A 17,521-nucleotide genomic window follows, 5' to 3' on the forward strand; every position below is an offset into this window, starting at 1 on the left:
CGTGACGGACGGGCAAATCAACCAATAAAACTGCGGCAATTGAGAGGTGTGCGCTGTGATTGGCGGAGACCGAGTATAACCTAGGGGCGCGAAGGGCTGGGCCACGCTGTGAGGGTGTGGCGAGTGGACGAGGCGGCGGCAGGCGGGGCAGCTCTGGAGGGTCTGGGGAGCTTGGGAGGGGTCCCCCAACGCCTAAATCCCGGTCTGTGTTCATACTCCCCCGGTGCCTGCGTCTCTCTTTCCCACATTGAGGGATGTCGAGGCTGCCCCCCCCCTTCCCCCCCCCCAGCCTTGTCCTCTCTCTCTGTGTTCCAGGCGAGGCGATGGCAGAGGGTCCCCAGCAGCTGCTGGAAGTGTGCGGGCAGAGACTGTCCCGCTTCCTCTCCGACGCCCAGCACAAGCACCTGGCCTGGCTGCGGGAGGTGGAGGATCAGGGCATGAGGATGCTCAAGAGGTAAGGGCCACCCTGAGGGGACCTCGCTGTGCCACACCAGCTGGGTGTGAGGGGTTTGATGCGGGCAGTGGGGGAAGCCATCTGTGCTCTGCTTCTTCTGCCTTACAGCAGCTTCAGGGATGAGCCCATGCTCTTGCCCAAAACGCCATCGCAGAGGAGGAAGCTCAGGAAAAGGCAGTCCTCCTGGATGAGGGAGGAAAACAAGGAGCTGAGCAGGAGGAGGTAGGTGGGTCAGCTTGCTCCGGCTCCGCCTCATGGTGTTTGGATGAAATAAAACAGTGCCTGCGTTCCCTGAGTTATCAAAGGGGCACATTGGGATTGCTCACTGTTTGATTCTGGTGAGAGTTTGGGATAAAGTTGGCCACTTTCCTTCACTATTTTTTTTCTGGTCATAGTTGAAGAATAATAAACACTCTATTTTCTTGTCTGTTAACATTTGTGTTTTGTCTCACTGGGTTCGTCTTTTGGGCTCAGGTTGCTGCTCCTGGTCTTCACTCCCTAAGCCTCTGCGTCAGTGCCTGGAAAACTTGGGAAAGGGATGTGTTGCCAGCACTGTGTCTTGAGTTGGCAGGCAGGGAGACTCCAAGGGTTTATGGAGGGGCTGAAATGGAAATTCCAAGTGATTTGCTTAGAGCCCACGCCACTTTTAAAGCTGCCCAAACCTGATCCATTGGTGTTTTAGGGCACTAAAATCGTGCTGACTGTGGTGAGAAGCCCACAGGAGGAAGAGTTAGAGGTGGGAGACTGTCAGGAAGCAGACATGGAGGGTGGGGAGAGCAGCAGGAATAGCGGGAGCGTGGGAGGTTTGTGTGTGTGCAAGGGAGAGCAGGAAAAGCAGCACTGCAGATCAGAGTAGGGAGAGCTCCAGGCCCTGCTCTGGGTGCTCAGGTCATGCCTTCTCCAGGGGGGGCAGCCTAGCTAACTCCTGTTGGTGTTTTCCCTCCTTTAAACTTGGTTTGGGAAGAGCTGCTGATGTCAGCAGGAAGGTGACACACTGTGTGTCCCTCTGTAGGGGCTGTTCCCTGCCATGTGCTGCTCCCAGGGCAGGGTTTAAACCCAGCTCTTGATGTAGGGCTGGGTGCACCTTTCCCACTGCCACTTCTCCACACCTGACTGACTGTGTGGCACAGGCCTTGTGTGTGAGCTCCCATCGGGGCTGTATCCATGTGCCTCTCCCCAGGGATAGGAAGGGCTGTGAGAGGGAATGGTGGAGTGGAGAAGCAGCTGCAGCTTCACTTTTACCCCATTTGCTTTTCCCTCCCACTGTGTTTGTTTGGCAGTGGATGACTCCTTCATAGTTTCCTTCAAAATTCTTTTCCCTTAAGGTTATCCAGAAGGAGGAGTGGTGTCAAGCTGCAGTCTCCCAGCCTGAACTCCCAGCAGTGCCTGAGCCAGGAGCAGCCCCAGAGCCCTGGCTGTGAGGGGCAGGATGTGTCTGTGCCCAGCTGTGCTCCGGGATCTCAGGCTGGCATCACACCCCAGCTCCCAGCTCTGCCCGGGAAGCAGACTGAGGAATCACGTGTTCCCATGGCAGATTTGGATTGCCAGGAGTGTCCCCAGGCTGCTGGTGGGGGTGATGCTGCCCCTCTAGCAGTTTTGGGGGAGCAGCTGCCTGAGGTGGAGGCCGCAGCCGAGCTCCAGGACATCCCTGGCATCCCTGGGATCCCGGCTGAACAGCCAGGAAGGGATGGGGAGCAGGACCCCAGGAGAGCCAGTACCTCCACTCCCAAGGCTGCTCAGAATGGTGATCCTGCTGCACTCCAAGGAGATGGATGTCCTCAGGGCCTCGAGGCACTGCTCTTCCAGGACTCCCCCAGTAAAAGTGCGGCACAGAAATCCAGGACGCGCCGCCGGAGCGGGCTGGGCGCCCCCCGCAAGAGCCACAGGGCTTCCCTGGCAGAAAAGTGCTCCCTGGCCAGCAGGAGGGAGAACATGATCCGGAGATCCGTCAGCAGGGCCAGGAAGGCAGCAGCTCGAGAATCCTCCTCGGCCTCCAGCAGAGTGAGCTGTGAGTCCCTGTGCTGCTTCCATGTGGGAATGGAGCGGTGTGGAGAGGCTCGGCCCTGCCTCCAGCTCCCCCCAAGTCTCCTGTCCTTGTGAGCTCCTGGAGTGCAGCTTCAAACCAGGGTGTTGCTGCAGCAGGGGGAGTTGGGGTACACAGGTTGGGAATGGGCAAAAAGCACAATTGTGGAAGAGCGTGGCCAGGCTGGTTCCAGCCATGTGTGCCTTTGGACTGGGAGAGACTGCTGCATTCCCTGGGGAAGGGCTTTAATTTATGGTATCTGCCAACTCTCCAAAAAATCAATAAGGCTGAAAGTGCAGCCCTGAAGTTAGGCTGCAGTGGGCAAAGGAGCTCAAATGCTTTTTGGGCAAGGATAGAAGAGACTCAAACTAGCTGTGTCACCAGAGGAACAGGGGTCATGGAGCCCAGGCTATTCCCAGTAGCTCCAAATCCCTTGTATCAGCTCTTCCTGCTGCTCCTGACAGGGTTTGGCTCTTTGGACTTTCCAAAACCATTGCTGCTGCAGGCAAACGGGCTGTGGTGGAGCATGGAGGCCTCTGGAATTCAGCTTTGTCAGCCTTGAGTCACGCTGTATCCAGGCATTTGTTCTAACACTTGGAGCGAAGGGGTGTGATGGGGGGGTGGAATGAGCCAGGAATCAGCCCAAACCCCCTGGATCCCTGCACCAGAGCGTGCAGGGAGGCAGGAGCTGCAGCCAATGGCCTGGGAATGCTGGCTGTGACACAGGCAGCTGGAGCAGGCTGCAGGCAGCAGAGCTGCTGCCTCAGTGCTCTGCCTCCCCAGCCCACTCCAGATTCAGTGGCACTCGAGGGAGGTGTGGTGCTGGTGGGGAAAGCAGAGCAATCCATGTTCCTGGGAGGAATCCTGAGCTCTTCCATGTGCACCCTGTGGCTGTTGGGAGCCTGGGAGTGAAGTCCCAGCTCCACTTGTGCTTTCCTCTGCAGGTCAGAGCTCCTTGGAGGCTTTTGTGGAAGAAGATGTGACCGGTGGCACAAGGTGAGGCTGCCATGTAAGGCAGGTGGGAAGGGATCCCAGCATTCCCTGTGGGCACACTCTGGGTGGCTTTTCTGTCAGACTTTGTCAGGGACTGCTCAGATGTTGTCACCCGGGGCTGGGTGAGATTTCAGGTTGTGCTGTTCAGGCACAGTGAGATTAAGTCCTTCACTGGGGGTGGCTGGTGGTGTGTCCTGGGGTTCCTGGAATTCCTGGCTGCTACTAGCCCTGGAATGCTGGTGGCCAGTCAGGTCTGCTCTGAGAAGGGACAGCCCAAGGCTGTCGGAGTTCCCTCCTTTCCTGCTCCTGGGGCCCAAGGTGTTTATGGGGTGTTCAGCAGCACAGTGGGACAGTCTCTGAGAGGAATTTACAGCCCAGCCTTGATGTGCCTGGCTGGAACAGGCTCTGGATGTGCTTAGGAACCTGCACCTTCCTCCGAGTCCCGTACACTGCTTCCATCACCTATAACTCGCCTTCAGAGAGAATTTAAATTATTAAAATAGCTTTTCCTTCACAGGCCTGAGCTGGAGCCAAATTCCCCGAGGGAGAAGGTGAGTTCCAAGGAACAACCTCAGACTATGTGGATGCCTTCTTGCTGAGTGAGCACCTTTGCTGAGATTGTCACTGGATGCAGGGGTGTGGCTGATGTCCCAAAATGAGCCAGCACAGCCCTCACTGGAAGGGAAGCAGACCCCAGCTGAGCTAGCAGCTGGCTTTTCCAGGGCAGCAGGTCCCTGCTAGCCTTGTTCTTTGGAGCAGCTGTGCTAAGGGAATGTTTGTCCTCTTTCCCTGCAGGCTCCTGGAGATGTCCTTGTTCCAAGCACAAGTCCCCGAGCTGCCAGCCCTCCTGCACAGCACCTGTCCCCTCTGGAGCAGCAGGCAGGGAATGCTGCAGGTAACTTCTGGGTGGTCTTGCTTTCCTTGCATGAAACCCTGAGAATACACAGACCTCGGGATCAGTGGGAGCATTCCTGGGAAATAAGGGGTTTGTGTTGAAACGGAGCTACTTCTGACCAGCCAAGGAAGTTTTCCAGGTAAAGTTTGGACCTCCTGAAGAGGTGAGACATCAGTTAGGTGGGCAAGGACATGTAAATGTGTCCAAGCTGTGAGACCAACACTGCCCTGTCCAGCTTCAGTCTGTGCAAGGGGTGAGTGGAGGCATTTGGGAAGGAGCTCCTGGAGCTGGAGTCTTCCACAGTGTCATGTCCTTTCCCTCTGGGATCGCATTATGTGAAGATTTAGAGGTCCTGATTATTTTCCATGCCTCTGAGTAAGAAGGAGGAGTTGGGGTGGGGGATTTTGTTCTCTGTAAACTGGAGGATGTGATAAGCTGCTGGGGCTGGAATGGAGGAAACAGTCCCTGGAGGGAGCTGGATGCCTCACATGTGGTACTGACTGTAGGTTTCTCCACAGGAAGCCATGTAAATCCCAGGAGTGAGCCCCAGAAGAGGCAGGAACAGCCCCAGTGTGCTAAGCCCCTGGAGAGTTCCTCCCGCATGTGGTAGGAGACACTGCAAGGAGCAGGGATGAGCCTGGGGTCTGGAAGGACTCAGGTTTAGCATTTTAAGTCATTTGTGCTGAAAAGGGGTGGGGGGGGGCTTCTTTCCCTGCCTTTCTCTCCCAAATTCCGGTAGCTCTGAAATTTCCTTTGGCCAGATCCTGTGTCTTGGAAGTCCCTTGTGGCTTTTGGAGCCTTGTTTGGGTCTGGCATGGGAGGAGCACCTGAGGTCCTGCGCAAACCAGCAGAGGTGCCCTAGCACAGTTAGCTCAGAGCTGGGAGGTGACTTCAAGGGCTCCTGAGGTGCAAGTGACTGACCTGGTCATTTTGGTCTGTGTGAGTGTCTGGAATACCTGACCTGACTCCTGGAATACCTGATGTGTCTCCTCACTATGTGTTGCTGGGGAGGTTTTGGGAGAAAGATGTAATGGCCAGTGAATCCCTGTGGGGAGTGTGCCAGCCACTTCACTTCCCTCCTGCTGGTGCCACCAGGATGAAAGGCTGCAAGCAAGCCCTGGGTGTCCTGTGGCACGGGCAGCAGATGGGGGGCCGGGTCCTTTCCCCTTTGGATGAGAAGCACAAGACCTCGGCAAACCAGGCTCCAGCATCCCCCTCTCCAGCCAGCAAGGTGAGTGGTGCCACAGCCCTGTGCCCCCTGTCCCAGGCAGGCCCTGAGCTCCCTCCCTCTCTCCCCTCAGGCTGTCAGGCCACTGAAGAACTTCCTGCAGGGACAGGGGGGTGGCATCAAGGACTTCATCAAGCGCAAGACTCCCACTCGGTCCCACCTGAAGGTGCGTCATGTCTGAGGGGTGGGAGGAGAATGGGCTGCATGTGTTGGGAAGGGGAGTTCTGGTGTTACTTCCAGACTTTTAATTGTGTTTTTATGCCCTTTCTCTGCAGGGAGACTTTGTTGTAAGTATGGCACCTTATCCATGGGGCTGACACGCTGACCACACTCTCCCCTCACGCCGATGTCCAGCAGCCCTCTGGCCACACCAGTGGTGAGGTGACAGGATCTTTGTGTAGGTGTGTTCTGCTGGGACTGGGGACAGCTGGGAGCTTCTGGCCTCTGAGCCAGGCTGCACTGTGCTGCCTCTCCACCATTTTCCTGGCTCCTGGGACAGGTGTTCACCTACAGCAGGGGTGTGCTGTTCTTTTCTAAAGATATTCTCTGCAGCTGAATGACTGAGGTTGTTCCTTCTGTACCTCTGCTTGCATTGGATAATCCCTGTTGCCAAATATGTGTTGTCTCCCCATCCCAGTGTCCAGGTGAATGACTCCAACAGTGACTGCATGTACCAGGCTGCCTGAGGGGAGACACAGCCCCCAGCACCTGGTACAGTCTGAGCTCTTCTCCCCTCAGGAGAAGGAGAGGCAGAGACTGGAGAACCTCCGGAAGAAGCAGGAGGCTGAGGAACAGAGGAAGAAGAAAGTGGAGGAGGAGAAGAGACAGCGTCAGGCAGAAATGAAGCAGTGAGTTGGGCTCCTTTCCCCTGCTCTTTCCTTGGTCAGCACAGGCTTGTCTTGTCCTTCCCCCTTGGAATGAGTGCTTTGGGAGCAGGCAGGGCTGATGGGCCCCTCTTGCCCACGCTGCCCAGGAAGAGGGAAGAGCGCCTGAGGAAGGCCCTGCAGGCACGAGAGCGTGCGGAACAGATGGAGGAAAAGAAGAAAAAGCGGATGGAGCAGAAGATCCTGCAGAGTGATGAGAAGGTGAGAAGGCTGAGTGGGCTTTGGGCCTCTGTGAGAGCTATGAGACCAGGAGGTGTGAGTAAGGCCCTGACAAGCTCCATGCATACCAGAATTCCTTCTGACAAGGGGAGGCTTTTGTTCTCCATCCCTCTGCACATTCCTGTTGGGACAGGCCCTGTTCATGCCGCTCTGCGTTCAGGGAATGCGGCACAGCCCTGCAGGTGACAGCCTCACCTGGCCCACATGCTTGGACTGGAGCGTGTGACTCAGTAGGGGGGTGCATTTGGGTCAGGTTTGGGTTTCAGAGCCTGACCTGGCCCTTTTTGGGGGGGCAGGCTGGCCTGCTGGCAGTGCTGCTGCTGTGTAATGGCTTTGAAGGGCTGAGGGAGCTGTGCCTGAGGGCCCAGAGCCTGAGCAGCCTCTGGGTGAAGCCTGGCTGCTCATTTTGGGCTGGACTGAAGGGACCTTTGGAAAGGTCAGCTTTGGAAAACAAGGAGTCATGTTCCTTTCAGCCCTTCCCAAACCCTGAGTGGACAAATGCGCACTCACTGCTGGGCCCTCAGTCTCCTTAGGATCTGGGATATCCCAAGCTGCAGACCTCCCTCCAAGGCTGTGAAGTGTGTCCTTGGAGCACTGGAGCTGACAGGTTTGGCTTTCCCAGTTGCACACCTCACAGGTGAGGGAAGAGAAGGTGGCAGAGGAGCGGAGCAAGAGGAAAGGGTCCAAGAAACACGGGGAAGCAGAGGCACAGAAGCAGAAAGCCCTGAGAGGGGTAAGAGCAACTCAGGACCCTCCTGCGCATGGGAAAGGACAGGGACAGCAGGGACCTGCTGTATTGGTGTGGCTGGTGGGATAGGGACAGGTCACTGCCTGCTTCTGCAGAGATTTTGGGGTCTGGTCTGGGCTGCCAGATTTCTGTCCAGGCACCTGATGTTGGGTTGGGGCACAAGGGAGAAACATTCCAACTGCTGGAGCCTTGCAGGGTTTTCCCCTTGTTTCTTCAGGAGGAAAATGAGCAGCAAGAACCGCTGCAGAAAAGAAGAGAGGATGAAGTGAAGGAAAGAGGGAAAACAGTTTTGGAACTGAAGAACCTTCTGGAGCAGAAACAGCTGGGACAAGCAAAGGAGAGGTGCGAGCTGGTGCCTGTCCTGGAGAAGGGAATTGGCCACAGCTGTGGGGAAGCAGTGGATGTAAATGTGATGTTGCACCTGGGCTCTGGGGCTGCCTGGAGGTTGGGGGAGGAGGCTGTGAGAGGGTGAGGGACAGCTAGGCGTGCTTCCCTCTCTAAGTCCTTTCTTTTCCCCCAGGCATCCCAAACAGCGAGGGAAGGAGAAGCGCCCCCAAGCACAGCAGGAGCCAGCAGCATTGGCTGGCAAGGCCACCAAGGTGGGGTTGGAGTGTTCTGGGGGCAGCTTCTCTACACACAGCACACAGACTGGGCTCAGCATTAGGTGTTTTGCAAGTGCTGCGTTGCTGGGATGTTGTTTAGAGGATCAAATACAATAAAACTAATGATAGTTATTGTACTGAGGTGCTGTGCAGGAACAAGCCATGGGCTGGGGCTTCCCTGGCTCACAGGTGAGCCCTCAGCCCTATCATGGTATGGGGACAGTCATGAAATGGCACTTGGAAGAACACTTCAAAGAACACTCACTGATCCTGAAACCAATGGTGAGAAGGCTCACCATTAGAGATTTTAGGAAATCTCTAGTGGAAATTAGAGATTTATTAATGTTTTACTGCCACATTTCTTCATTGTGCCCAAAGGATGTGACCCCCAAACCTCGGGTGCCACATGGCTCTGTGTCACTTCATTTGCACTCACACAAAGAACACCGGAGCTTTAAGTCAGGGTTGTTGGTCTTGAAATATCACATTAACATTTGCTTTCACTCTCTACTCTTAAATTCATTGCTTCATTAGTGAAAAATCAATGCCCCAAATGGTTCTTCCTCTTCAGGATCAATTCTTCCTCCTGTGTGGGCTCCTGCTGCACCTTCCCTCAGTCCCTGGCACTTGGACTCTTTTGTGCTGTATAAATTTAATTTAAGGTCTGAATCCTTCCTGTGCTGCCAGCAGGAGGACCAGAATGAGTCTGGCAAAGCTTTTCCAGGCAGGAGAAAATGGATGAGCTGCACAGGAAGGGAAACTCTTGGAGAAATGGTTTGGGTCAAAAAGAAAAATCAGCAGTTAATTTTTTCCTCTTTACTAGGGGAAAGAAAGTTCCAAAAAGCTGCCTCTCTGGCCTGGGCTGGAGAAAAGATATGAGCCACCAGAATCCTTTTTCCCAGCTCTTAACGTCTGGCTCCAAGCAGAGAGGGTGAGTGTGGGCTCCAAAGAGCCAGGCTGGACCTGAGCAGAGACAGGTTTGGCTTTATCTGGCAGTCTTGGATTTGGGGTTATTTCTGCAGAAGAAGCCACAGAGGCACTGAGGGGTGTATGTTGCCAGAGCTGCTGCCGAGAACACAGCTCTGTGTCAGAGCTTGTTCTGTGTGCGTGAGGAATGACTTCATTCCCTTGTCTTACAGGAGGCTGACGGTCAGCAGCAGCCGAGAGAGGAGAAAAAACCCATTCCACCAGCAGCCCCTGGGACGTGGCCGAACAAGACCGTCAAGGTGAGCCCTGGCCCCGGCACAACCCTCGGGTGGCTCCCGCCTGCTGTGGCTACTGTCCCCCGCGGCACAGCCATGGCACGGAGGAGCAGCTGGAAAAACAAGTGGCTGGAGGCGGAAAAGATGCTGGAAGCGGCCACGGGAGGGCAGCAGGGCCTGAGGCGACGTCCCGGTGGGAGCGGCCCTGGGCAGCCCGGCTTGTGCCAGCGGCAGATGCGGAGCCTTCTTCCATGGGCAGAGCGGCAGGAGAGGCTGCTCGGAGCTGGGATGCAACGCTGTCTCTGCCGGGAATCTGCTGTGGGCTCCGTGCCGGCTGTGTCAGAGCTCCGGCGAGAGAAAACCGAAGGGTTTAGGTGGAAAGTTGAGTGCTGGGACATGCACAGTGTGCCTTTCCCAGGTTTTTCCACAGAAAGCAGGAAGGGAGAGAGTGTTAGGAGCAGGTGTCAAGGCACGGAGCCCAGTGATGGTTTTGTGTTGGTTCAGGATTTGAGCACTTTGGGGCTCTGGTGGCCATCCCAGCCGTGGAAGTGCTGCTCCCCTTGCTCGTCACTGCTTTCTGTGGTTTCAGAAATCCCTCTCCACATCCTGCCTCGGGTCCCTGGAGGGTGCTCAGGAACCGGCATCGCCCCCGGCCAATGAGAACAGCTACGGGCTGGATCTGAACAGCGACGACTCCACAGATGATGAGAGCAACCCTCGGAAGCCCATCCCTGCCTGGGCTGATGGTAGGTGCCAGCTCTGGGCTAGCTTCCTTTCCCTCCTGCCCTGGAGCTTTCCAGCCTTGCTTGGAGCCATCCCAGAGTGCGGTCCAGGAGTGTGTGCCCCTCTGGCAGCTCCCAGCTCTGTGTGCTGAGGGGATCAGCACCGCTTCCTGTGAGCTCTCATGGGCTGAGGTGAAACCAGAGCCCTCTGAGAGGGGGCACAGCCCCAGCTCCTGAGGAGAAGCGGGGTGTGGTGGCAGTGGGACGTGTCCCACCCCTCCTGCCCGGCCGGTGGCTCTCAGAGGGGACGGGGAGTGCCGCTCCCGCGGGCCTGCAGCCGTGCGCTGTTCCCCTTGTTCCCGCAGGGGCGCAGCTCCAGCAGGCCATCGTGCACCAGTACTACCACCCGGTGGACCTGGACGCGCTGTTCGGGGCCATCCCCAGCCCCAAGCTGGAGGACATCTTCTACAAGAGCAAACCCCGCTACTTCAAGCGCACCAGCTCGGCTGTGTGGCACTCCCCGCCCGGCCCCTCCTGCTCCTTCCAGAGCTGAACCAAGGTGGTTTCCAGGCTCTGTGTTCTACTTGCCCTGTATTGACAATTTTAACTTTGTATTCTTCTTTTGTACAGAAATAAAGTTGTTTATTCAAGCCCAGCAGTCAATGGGTGTGTCTCCTTCCCCGTACCTTGGTGACTGTTGCTTTTGCCTTGCAGAAATCACAGTTGCTAATCTGCAACCAGAGCCATTTCCTAGTCTGCCTCATTTCCTATTCACTTAGGATATTCCCTTGCACAAGGAAGCTTGGAAATTGCTTTAAGGAAGATCAGGTTTTTAAATCGCTGAGAGGATAATGTTTTTGTAACCCTTTTTTATATATTTAGTGTATTTATGTATTTGTCTATACTGTCTTAATTTTCTGCAATTCCTTTTTCTTCAACAATTCCTGTGCACTCATCTTCTTCCTGCTGTTGGAAAAAAATCTCTCTGGACAATTTAAGCAGTGGCTAATGCCTCCTCACCTTTTTTTTTTTCCTAATGGGAAAAGGAAGCTCAGGCTCAGCTCTGGATCCTGTTGTGGCAGGATCAGTGGGACAGCCTGTCTTGAGCAGGAGCTGGGTTGATTTGGGAAGGGTGAGGAAGGGGGGATGGTTTCCCAGGGAGCTGTCAGTGTGGCAGCTTTGACCCTCGCCACCCTCAGCAGCAGCGCTGCACCCATCCCACTCCTTCCTTCTTCCTTTCCCAAGCCTGAATGCACATGGATTGACGGGAGCAGAGATGGATTGAAACAGAAAAGGCTCTGGCTCTAAGGTAGAGCTGTCCTGCCACTCGTCCACAGAAAGGGACTGGAAGTGCTTGGAGTGCTCGGTCCCAGAGCCAGTGCTCGCCCAAGGGGACTTTTGTCCCAGGAATGCTTTTTGGATGGGATTAGGCAGGGAGTCCATGGGTAAGGGGGAGAGGACATCCAGGCTGCTTCCCACCCCAGAGGACAGCATTTGTCCCCTGGCTTCCTCAGGGACAATGCCCCACAAGCACCATGTCCCCATGGCCACCTCCACAGGGGATTGGGTGAGGAGGACATGAGCTCTGCTGCAGCCCAGCACCAGTCAGGACCATTTCCCAGTTTCTTTGGTGCCAGTGGAGCCCGGAACAGTGGGGGAGTGGAAAAAACCCTCGGCGCCAACAGCTGCTGGCAGGGATGCGCTGCCAGGCTCCGGGCTGAGCGCTAATGAGGTGTCTGTGCTGCCGCTGGCTCTGCTCGGCTCCTGGAGCCCGCTGGGAGCCCGGGCCTCGCGCTCCAGGAGCTTGCAGGGAGCTGGGAGCAGTGCTGGTTAATGCCACCCCAGGAGAGGCGGCTGTGCCGTCTGTCTGCCAGCTCCGCACCAGGGAGGATCCATCCCATGGGATGTGGGGAGCAAAAGGCCCCCCAGCACCGGCATCGAGCTCCAGTGCCAGCTGGAAAAAGGAGCAGCTCCATGAAATCAGCAGGAGAGAATCGAGCAGGGATCCCCCAGACGTGGGCGGGCTGGATGTGGAAGTGCCTCCTTCCTAGAAATGCTGGAGCCATGGTGTTGCACCATTCCAGGAGCAAACCGTGGGCATCCCTGTGATCCCAAAGGGCCCTTCTCAGGTGGGAGGGGGCAGGTGGCTGACCCCACTGTGTCCCTCCAAACGGAGAAGGGAAAGGGAATGTTTCAGCTTGCATGAAGCAAAATAATCCACGTCAACCTGAGGCATTTTCCAGGGCTGTGAGCACAGCAGGAGCACAGGAGGGTGACAGTGCCCCTTGAATCCCAGCAGTCCCTTTGGATCCTAGAGCTCCCCTTAGATCCCTGCTGCCTCGTTTCTCCCCTCTGCCGCCACGTCATCTGTTTCTGTTTTCAGTGCCTGGGAACCCCTGATTCACCCCATCCCACGAGGATGCTTCCCGGGGCTGGGAGAGAGTGGGAGGGCTGGGGATCGGGGCAGGGGAGCAGGATGGAGCCCTCTTCCTGCTCCATCCCTGCCGGGTGCCTGGGCCGGGCGGGTGCGGGTCTCCCGGCCTGGGCAGGGGGTCCCTGAGGCGGGGGCACCTCCGCCCGCCGCTGTCTCCCCGGCTCGGCGGCTCCGCATCCCGCTCTCCTGTTGCTCAGAGATGTGGAGGCAGTTGCTAAGAGACACCGACACGTCAGTATCTGGCCCTAAGGAAAAAAAGAGGAAAAAAAAAAAAAAGAGACAGAGAAAGAGAGAGACAAGGGAGGACGAGGAGGAGGAGGGGAGGAAGGAGGTGGGGAAAGACCTGCTCCCATCGCTGGGCTCGCAGTAGCCTTGGCCACCGCTGCCGAAGCCCAGCTCCCGACTTGGCGGCCTCCGGGGTGTGGCCGGCCACCGGGGACCCCGCCATCACCGTCTGGAGCCCCCCACATCGCCACTCCGGACCCCCACATCACCGCAGAGAGCCAGGCCCTGCTCCCTCCCTGGCCAGTGAGTACCCCGGGGCAGCCCGGCCTCACCGGAGGGCTCGGGGCGCTGTGGGGATGGGAGTGACCGGGGTAAGGTGGGCCGGTGGGAGAGGATGGAGCTGGGGGTGTTGGCGAGGGAGGATGGAGCAGACACGGTCAGGTGGTGGGGGGCGAGGGCAGGCCTAGGGGGACCCCGGTGGGTATTGGGAATGGGGATCTTCCCCCGGGAGAGAGGCGGGGAGGGTGTCCCTGGCGCCGGGCTCAGCTCGTGGTGGCGGGGGGCTGGCGGGGTGCCGTGGAGCAGCACCTCTGCTCTGCCCACCACCAGCCAAGATGGGCTGGACAAGGTCAGCAGGACTGGGGGGGCCTTTTCTGCCTGGAACCCCGGGGGGATGCTTGGAGGAGCGATCCTGGCCCGGGGGGCACGGGGAGGCTGTGGGTGGCCCAGAGGCCACGCCGGGCTGCAGCAGCGGCGGCCCCCCCGGCGGGGCGTGCGGCCGGCACGGCTTCCCCCCTCTGCTCTTCCTCGCAGGCGGCTGGTGACGGCCCGACGCCGGCCCCGCCGGTGCCCCGGAGGGGTTGGCGGTTACCCCGGATGCCGCCGGGATGCCGGGAACGTCGCCGTGACCGCCGCCAGCCCGGCCCAGCGGCGGCCGCCGGCAGCCCTCGGCGTGGCGGGGCGGGATGGCCCCCGGCGCCCCGTGAGGGCCGCGGCCACGAGCCATGCTGCTGGGCCCCTGGCTGCTGGCGGCGGCGGCCGGCGCTGGCGGCGGCGGCGGGCGCTGGCTGCCGGTGCTGTGCAGCTGCCGCGGGCAGGCGGTGGACTGCAGCGGGCAGCGGCTCTTCTCCGTGCCCCGAGCTGCCGCTGGACACCGGCAACCTGAGCCTGGCCCACAACCGCATCGCCAGCATCCCGCCGGGCTACCTGGGCTGCTACGGGCAGCTGCGCGCCCTCGACCTGCGCAACAACTTCGCTGGCGGCGCTGCCGGCCGGGCTGTTCCGCGGCGCCCGGCGCCTGGCGCACCTGGACCTGAGCTACAACAACTTCAGCCTGGTGCCCGCCGACATGTTCCGCGAGGCCAGCGCGCTGCTGCGCCTCGACCTCAGCCACAACCCGGGGCTGCGCCGCGTCCACCCGCAGGCCTTCCGCGGCCTGGCCCAGCTGCGGGAGCTGGACCTCAGCTACGGCGGCCTGGCCGCCCTCAGCCTCGACGCCCTGGAGGGGCTGCCCGGCCTCGTGGGGCTGCGCCTGGGGGGCAACCCCTGGCTCTGTGGCTGCGCCATGGAGCCGCTCCTCAAGTGGCTGCGGGGCCGCATCCAGCGCTGCTCCTCGGGTAGGTGCCGCCGGGACCCCCGCGCCCCGTACTGCCCAGAGGCCGGCGGCCGGGCTGACGCCATCTCCATCCTTCCATCCCGCAGATTCGCAGCAGGCGGAGTGCTGGGCTCCCCCTGAGGTGGCGGGGGCCCCGCTGCTGTCGCTGACGGAGGAGAGCTTCCAGGCCTGCCACCTGACACTGACCCTCGACGACTATCTCTTCATCGCCTTCGTCGGCTTCGTCGTCTCCATTGCCTCGGTGGCCACCAACTTCCTGCTGGGCATCACGGCCAACTGCTGCCACCGCTGGAGCAAGGCCAGCGAGGACGAGGACGTTTAGGGACCGCCACTGCCACCACCGCCGATTGACCCCCGCCCCGGCCACCCCCCGGCCCGGCCGCCCCCGCGGGGACACCAGACTGTGCCTTGTCCGCGTCCCCTCCTGCGGCCCCCCATGCCGGGGTGGCCCTCGAGACGCTGGGGACACCAGGGGACAGCCCTGCTTCCTTTTGCCCCAAAGTGGGGAGTTTTTGCACCCCCCATCACCATGAGCTTGGACCCCCTCCTGTGCTGTTCCCACTGCCCAGGACTGGTTGAGGCAGCGATTTGGGAATCCCCTGGGGACCCCCCCACCTCTGCCTGGGAGAGACAGAGGACAAAGTGTGTGTTTCTTGGGAACCACGGCCACTCTCCTGGGGTCATGGAGGAAATCCTTGGTTTCAGCCCCAAAGCAGCACCGCTGGAGCCCCCCAAATCCTGCACACTCTCCAACCTCCCCAAAAATCCAGGGGGGCAGGAAGCGTTGCTGACACCCAGCTCGTCACCACCATTCCAGGGCATGCCTGCACCTTGCTGGTGACATCAGGATGTGCTGGAACAGCCCTGGGACCACCAAGCCTGGCAGTGGGATGGGCTCTGACATCTCCAGGGGATGGGATCTCCCAAGGATGGCACCTTCCAGGGACTGCATCTCCCACAGATGACATCTGCCTCCTCTTCGGGGCCAACCCGGGCACCAGCACTGCCCACCCTGGGGGAGGTTTGGGAGGTGGAAGGAGCTCTAAAAAAGGGCAAAAAAAAAAAAAGCAGAAAGCCAACGACCCTCTGTCTAGCCGGGACAGCCATGTCCCCAGTGCCTGTGTCACCTGTCCCTGGTGTCTGTGTCACCCTGTCACTGTGGGAGCACATCAGTGGGGAGCGGGGCTGGGGTCACCTGGGGGCTGCTTTGTCCCTTCCCGTGTCCCCCATGGAGGCTGAGTGCATGGGGAGGGGGGTTTGGTTTAACCCCAGCCCACCCCAAAAGGGCTCCTGTTGCACCCCAGCCCCAGCACTGCCCCCAGGAAAGGGAACTTGGCCTCTGCCTTCTCTATTTTGTCTGGGGTTTTATTATTTTCCTTTCAGTGAGTCCAAGAACACCCCTGCTCCACACCCCCTGCACCTCCCACAACTCCTGCACCCCAGGACCAACCACATGGGCATGGAGCATCCACCTGCATCCCACCAGCTCCTTCCTCTGCCTCACCTCATCCTTTTCTTTTTGTATTTATATTTATGTTTCATTTTCCTTCTCTTTTGTTTCTCCTTGTCTTTTGATTTTGTTGTTTCTCTATCCCTTTCCTTTCCTTTCCTTTCCTTTCCTTTCCTTTCCTTTCCTTTCCTTTCCTTTCCTTTCCTTTCCTTTCCTTTCCTTTCCTTTCCTTTCCTTTCCTTTCCTTTCCTTTCCTTTCCTTTCCTTTCCCTTCCCTTCCTTTCCTTTCTCCCCTTGTCTTCTTAGATCTTTTCTCTTTTCTTTTCTTTTCTTTTCTTTTCTTTTCTTTTCTTTTCTTTTCTTTTCTTTTCTTTTCTTTTCTTTTCTTTTCTTTTCTTTTCTTTTCTTTTCTTTTCTTTTCTTTTCTTTTCTTCTTTTTCTTTTTTTTTTCTTTTCTTTTTCCCCTTTTCTTTCCCTTTTTCCTTTCTTTTCCTTTCCTTTTCCTCTCTTCCCCCCCGACCCTGCTCTTTGTACGTTTTGTAACCGCGGGTTTTGTACCACGGGGCACTTTTTCAGCGCCAAACCTCGACAATAAAGAGTGTCAGCGCAGCCGGGGCCGGGACACACGCGTGGCGGGGGGACACGGGTGTGTGACAGGGACGTGCGTGTGAGGGGACACTGTGTGTGTGTGACAGGGAGGTGCGTGTGGGGGGACACTGTGTGTGTGTGACAGGGACATGTGTGCGGCAGACACCCGGGTGCGTTCAGCGGGCACAGGCAGCGTCCCGCAGCCTGCAGAAGGCATCAGCCGCGCTCTTCCCTCCAGCGCTTCCTGTTATTCCTCCGGCAGCATCTCCCGGCCCCGGCGGGGCCCAGCTGTGGCCGCTGGGTCACCTCCGCGTCCCCCCCTCCCCGGGACCCCCTCGGGGCGGGCGGGGGGACGCGGGCCCCGTCCCGCCTGGCCGGAGCCCAGAGGTCGGGCAGCAGCTGTGCCGTGTCCGGCCGCGCCGGGGGAGCGGTGGGGGCAGCGGCCGGCAGTGGCTGCCTGCGCCCAGCCCGGGGCACCCCCGAACCCTGGCATACCCCTGCCATCCCTCTTTCCATGCACCCATCGTTCCCTTCCTCCGATCCATCCATCCATCCATCCATCCATCCATCCATCCATCCATCCATCCATCCATCCATCCATCCATCCACATAATACAATCCCACCTCCCATCCCAAAGCTCCCCCACCCACCAAAACTGACCCCCCATCTTTTCCACCCCTTTTCCTCTCTCTGTCCTCCCTCTCTGTCCCCTCCTCAGTCCTGCAGGGTCACACGGGGCCCACCAGACCTTCGGCGGTCCCCTCACATTGCGGGCCCTCCCGAAATGCCACCGCCGGCAGCCACCGCTCCCACCGCACAGTGACAAAAGTTTCAGAGCCCTGGGTATGGTGCCAAAGCTTTCCCGCGGCTTTGGCAAATCCGAGTTTTCCCGGCACGAACGGGAGCTGCAGCCCCCCACCCACCCCCCCCCGTTTGCTTTGGGGCGGGAGGTGTGAAGGAGCCCGAGCCGGGCTGTAAACACGGAGGTCACTTCAAAGGGGGCGCCCGGGGACATCCTTAGCACCACCAGATTATTTCGGCACCCCCGGGCGGGATGCGAGGCGGGGGGAGGTCGGGGGGGGTGAACATCCCGTTTGGCAGCTTGGAAAAGCGGGGGGGGGGAGAGCTGCAGTTGGGGCGGGGACCTGTCCCCATCCTTGCCCCAATTCCTATCCCTGGTGCATCCATCTTCCCCGGAGCCCACTTTTACTCCGTGTGCAGAATAATGTGTTTTCCCA

At 58.6% G+C, this 17,521-nt stretch overlaps 2 protein-coding genes across 2 annotated transcripts; both read left to right on the plus strand.

Moving 5' to 3' along the window:
• Positions 1 to 157: 157 nt before the first annotated feature.
• Positions 158 to 10,523, plus strand: LOC115904501 (inner centromere protein-like). Its single transcript, XM_030949930.1, has 20 exons — positions 158 to 202; positions 316 to 454; positions 563 to 676; positions 1,780 to 2,462; positions 3,422 to 3,473; positions 3,988 to 4,021; positions 4,266 to 4,365; positions 4,884 to 4,971; positions 5,461 to 5,596; positions 5,667 to 5,759; positions 5,869 to 5,880; positions 6,332 to 6,441; positions 6,567 to 6,678; positions 7,334 to 7,429; positions 7,662 to 7,786; positions 7,965 to 8,043; positions 8,870 to 8,977; positions 9,186 to 9,272; positions 9,838 to 9,994; positions 10,336 to 10,523. The coding sequence occupies exons 2-20, from the start codon at positions 324 to 326 to the stop codon at positions 10,521 to 10,523; spliced, it is 2,505 nt and encodes an 834-aa protein (XP_030805790.1). The 5' UTR covers positions 158 to 202; positions 316 to 323.
• A 3,071-nt stretch (positions 10,524 to 13,594) lies between these two features.
• LRRC55 (leucine rich repeat containing 55) lies at positions 13,595 to 15,788 on the plus strand. The gene is given in 4 exon segments (XM_030949891.1): positions 13,595 to 13,764; positions 13,766 to 13,880; positions 13,882 to 14,245; positions 14,331 to 15,788. Coding segments are annotated over 4 exon segments (885 nt in total). The 3' UTR covers positions 14,567 to 15,788.
• The last annotated feature ends 1,733 nt before the right edge of the window (positions 15,789 to 17,521 follow it).

The sequence above is a fragment of the Camarhynchus parvulus genome, chromosome 5 (assembly GCF_901933205.1).
Source record: "Camarhynchus parvulus chromosome 5, STF_HiC, whole genome shotgun sequence".
Taxonomy (NCBI): domain Eukaryota; kingdom Metazoa; phylum Chordata; class Aves; order Passeriformes; family Thraupidae; genus Camarhynchus; species Camarhynchus parvulus.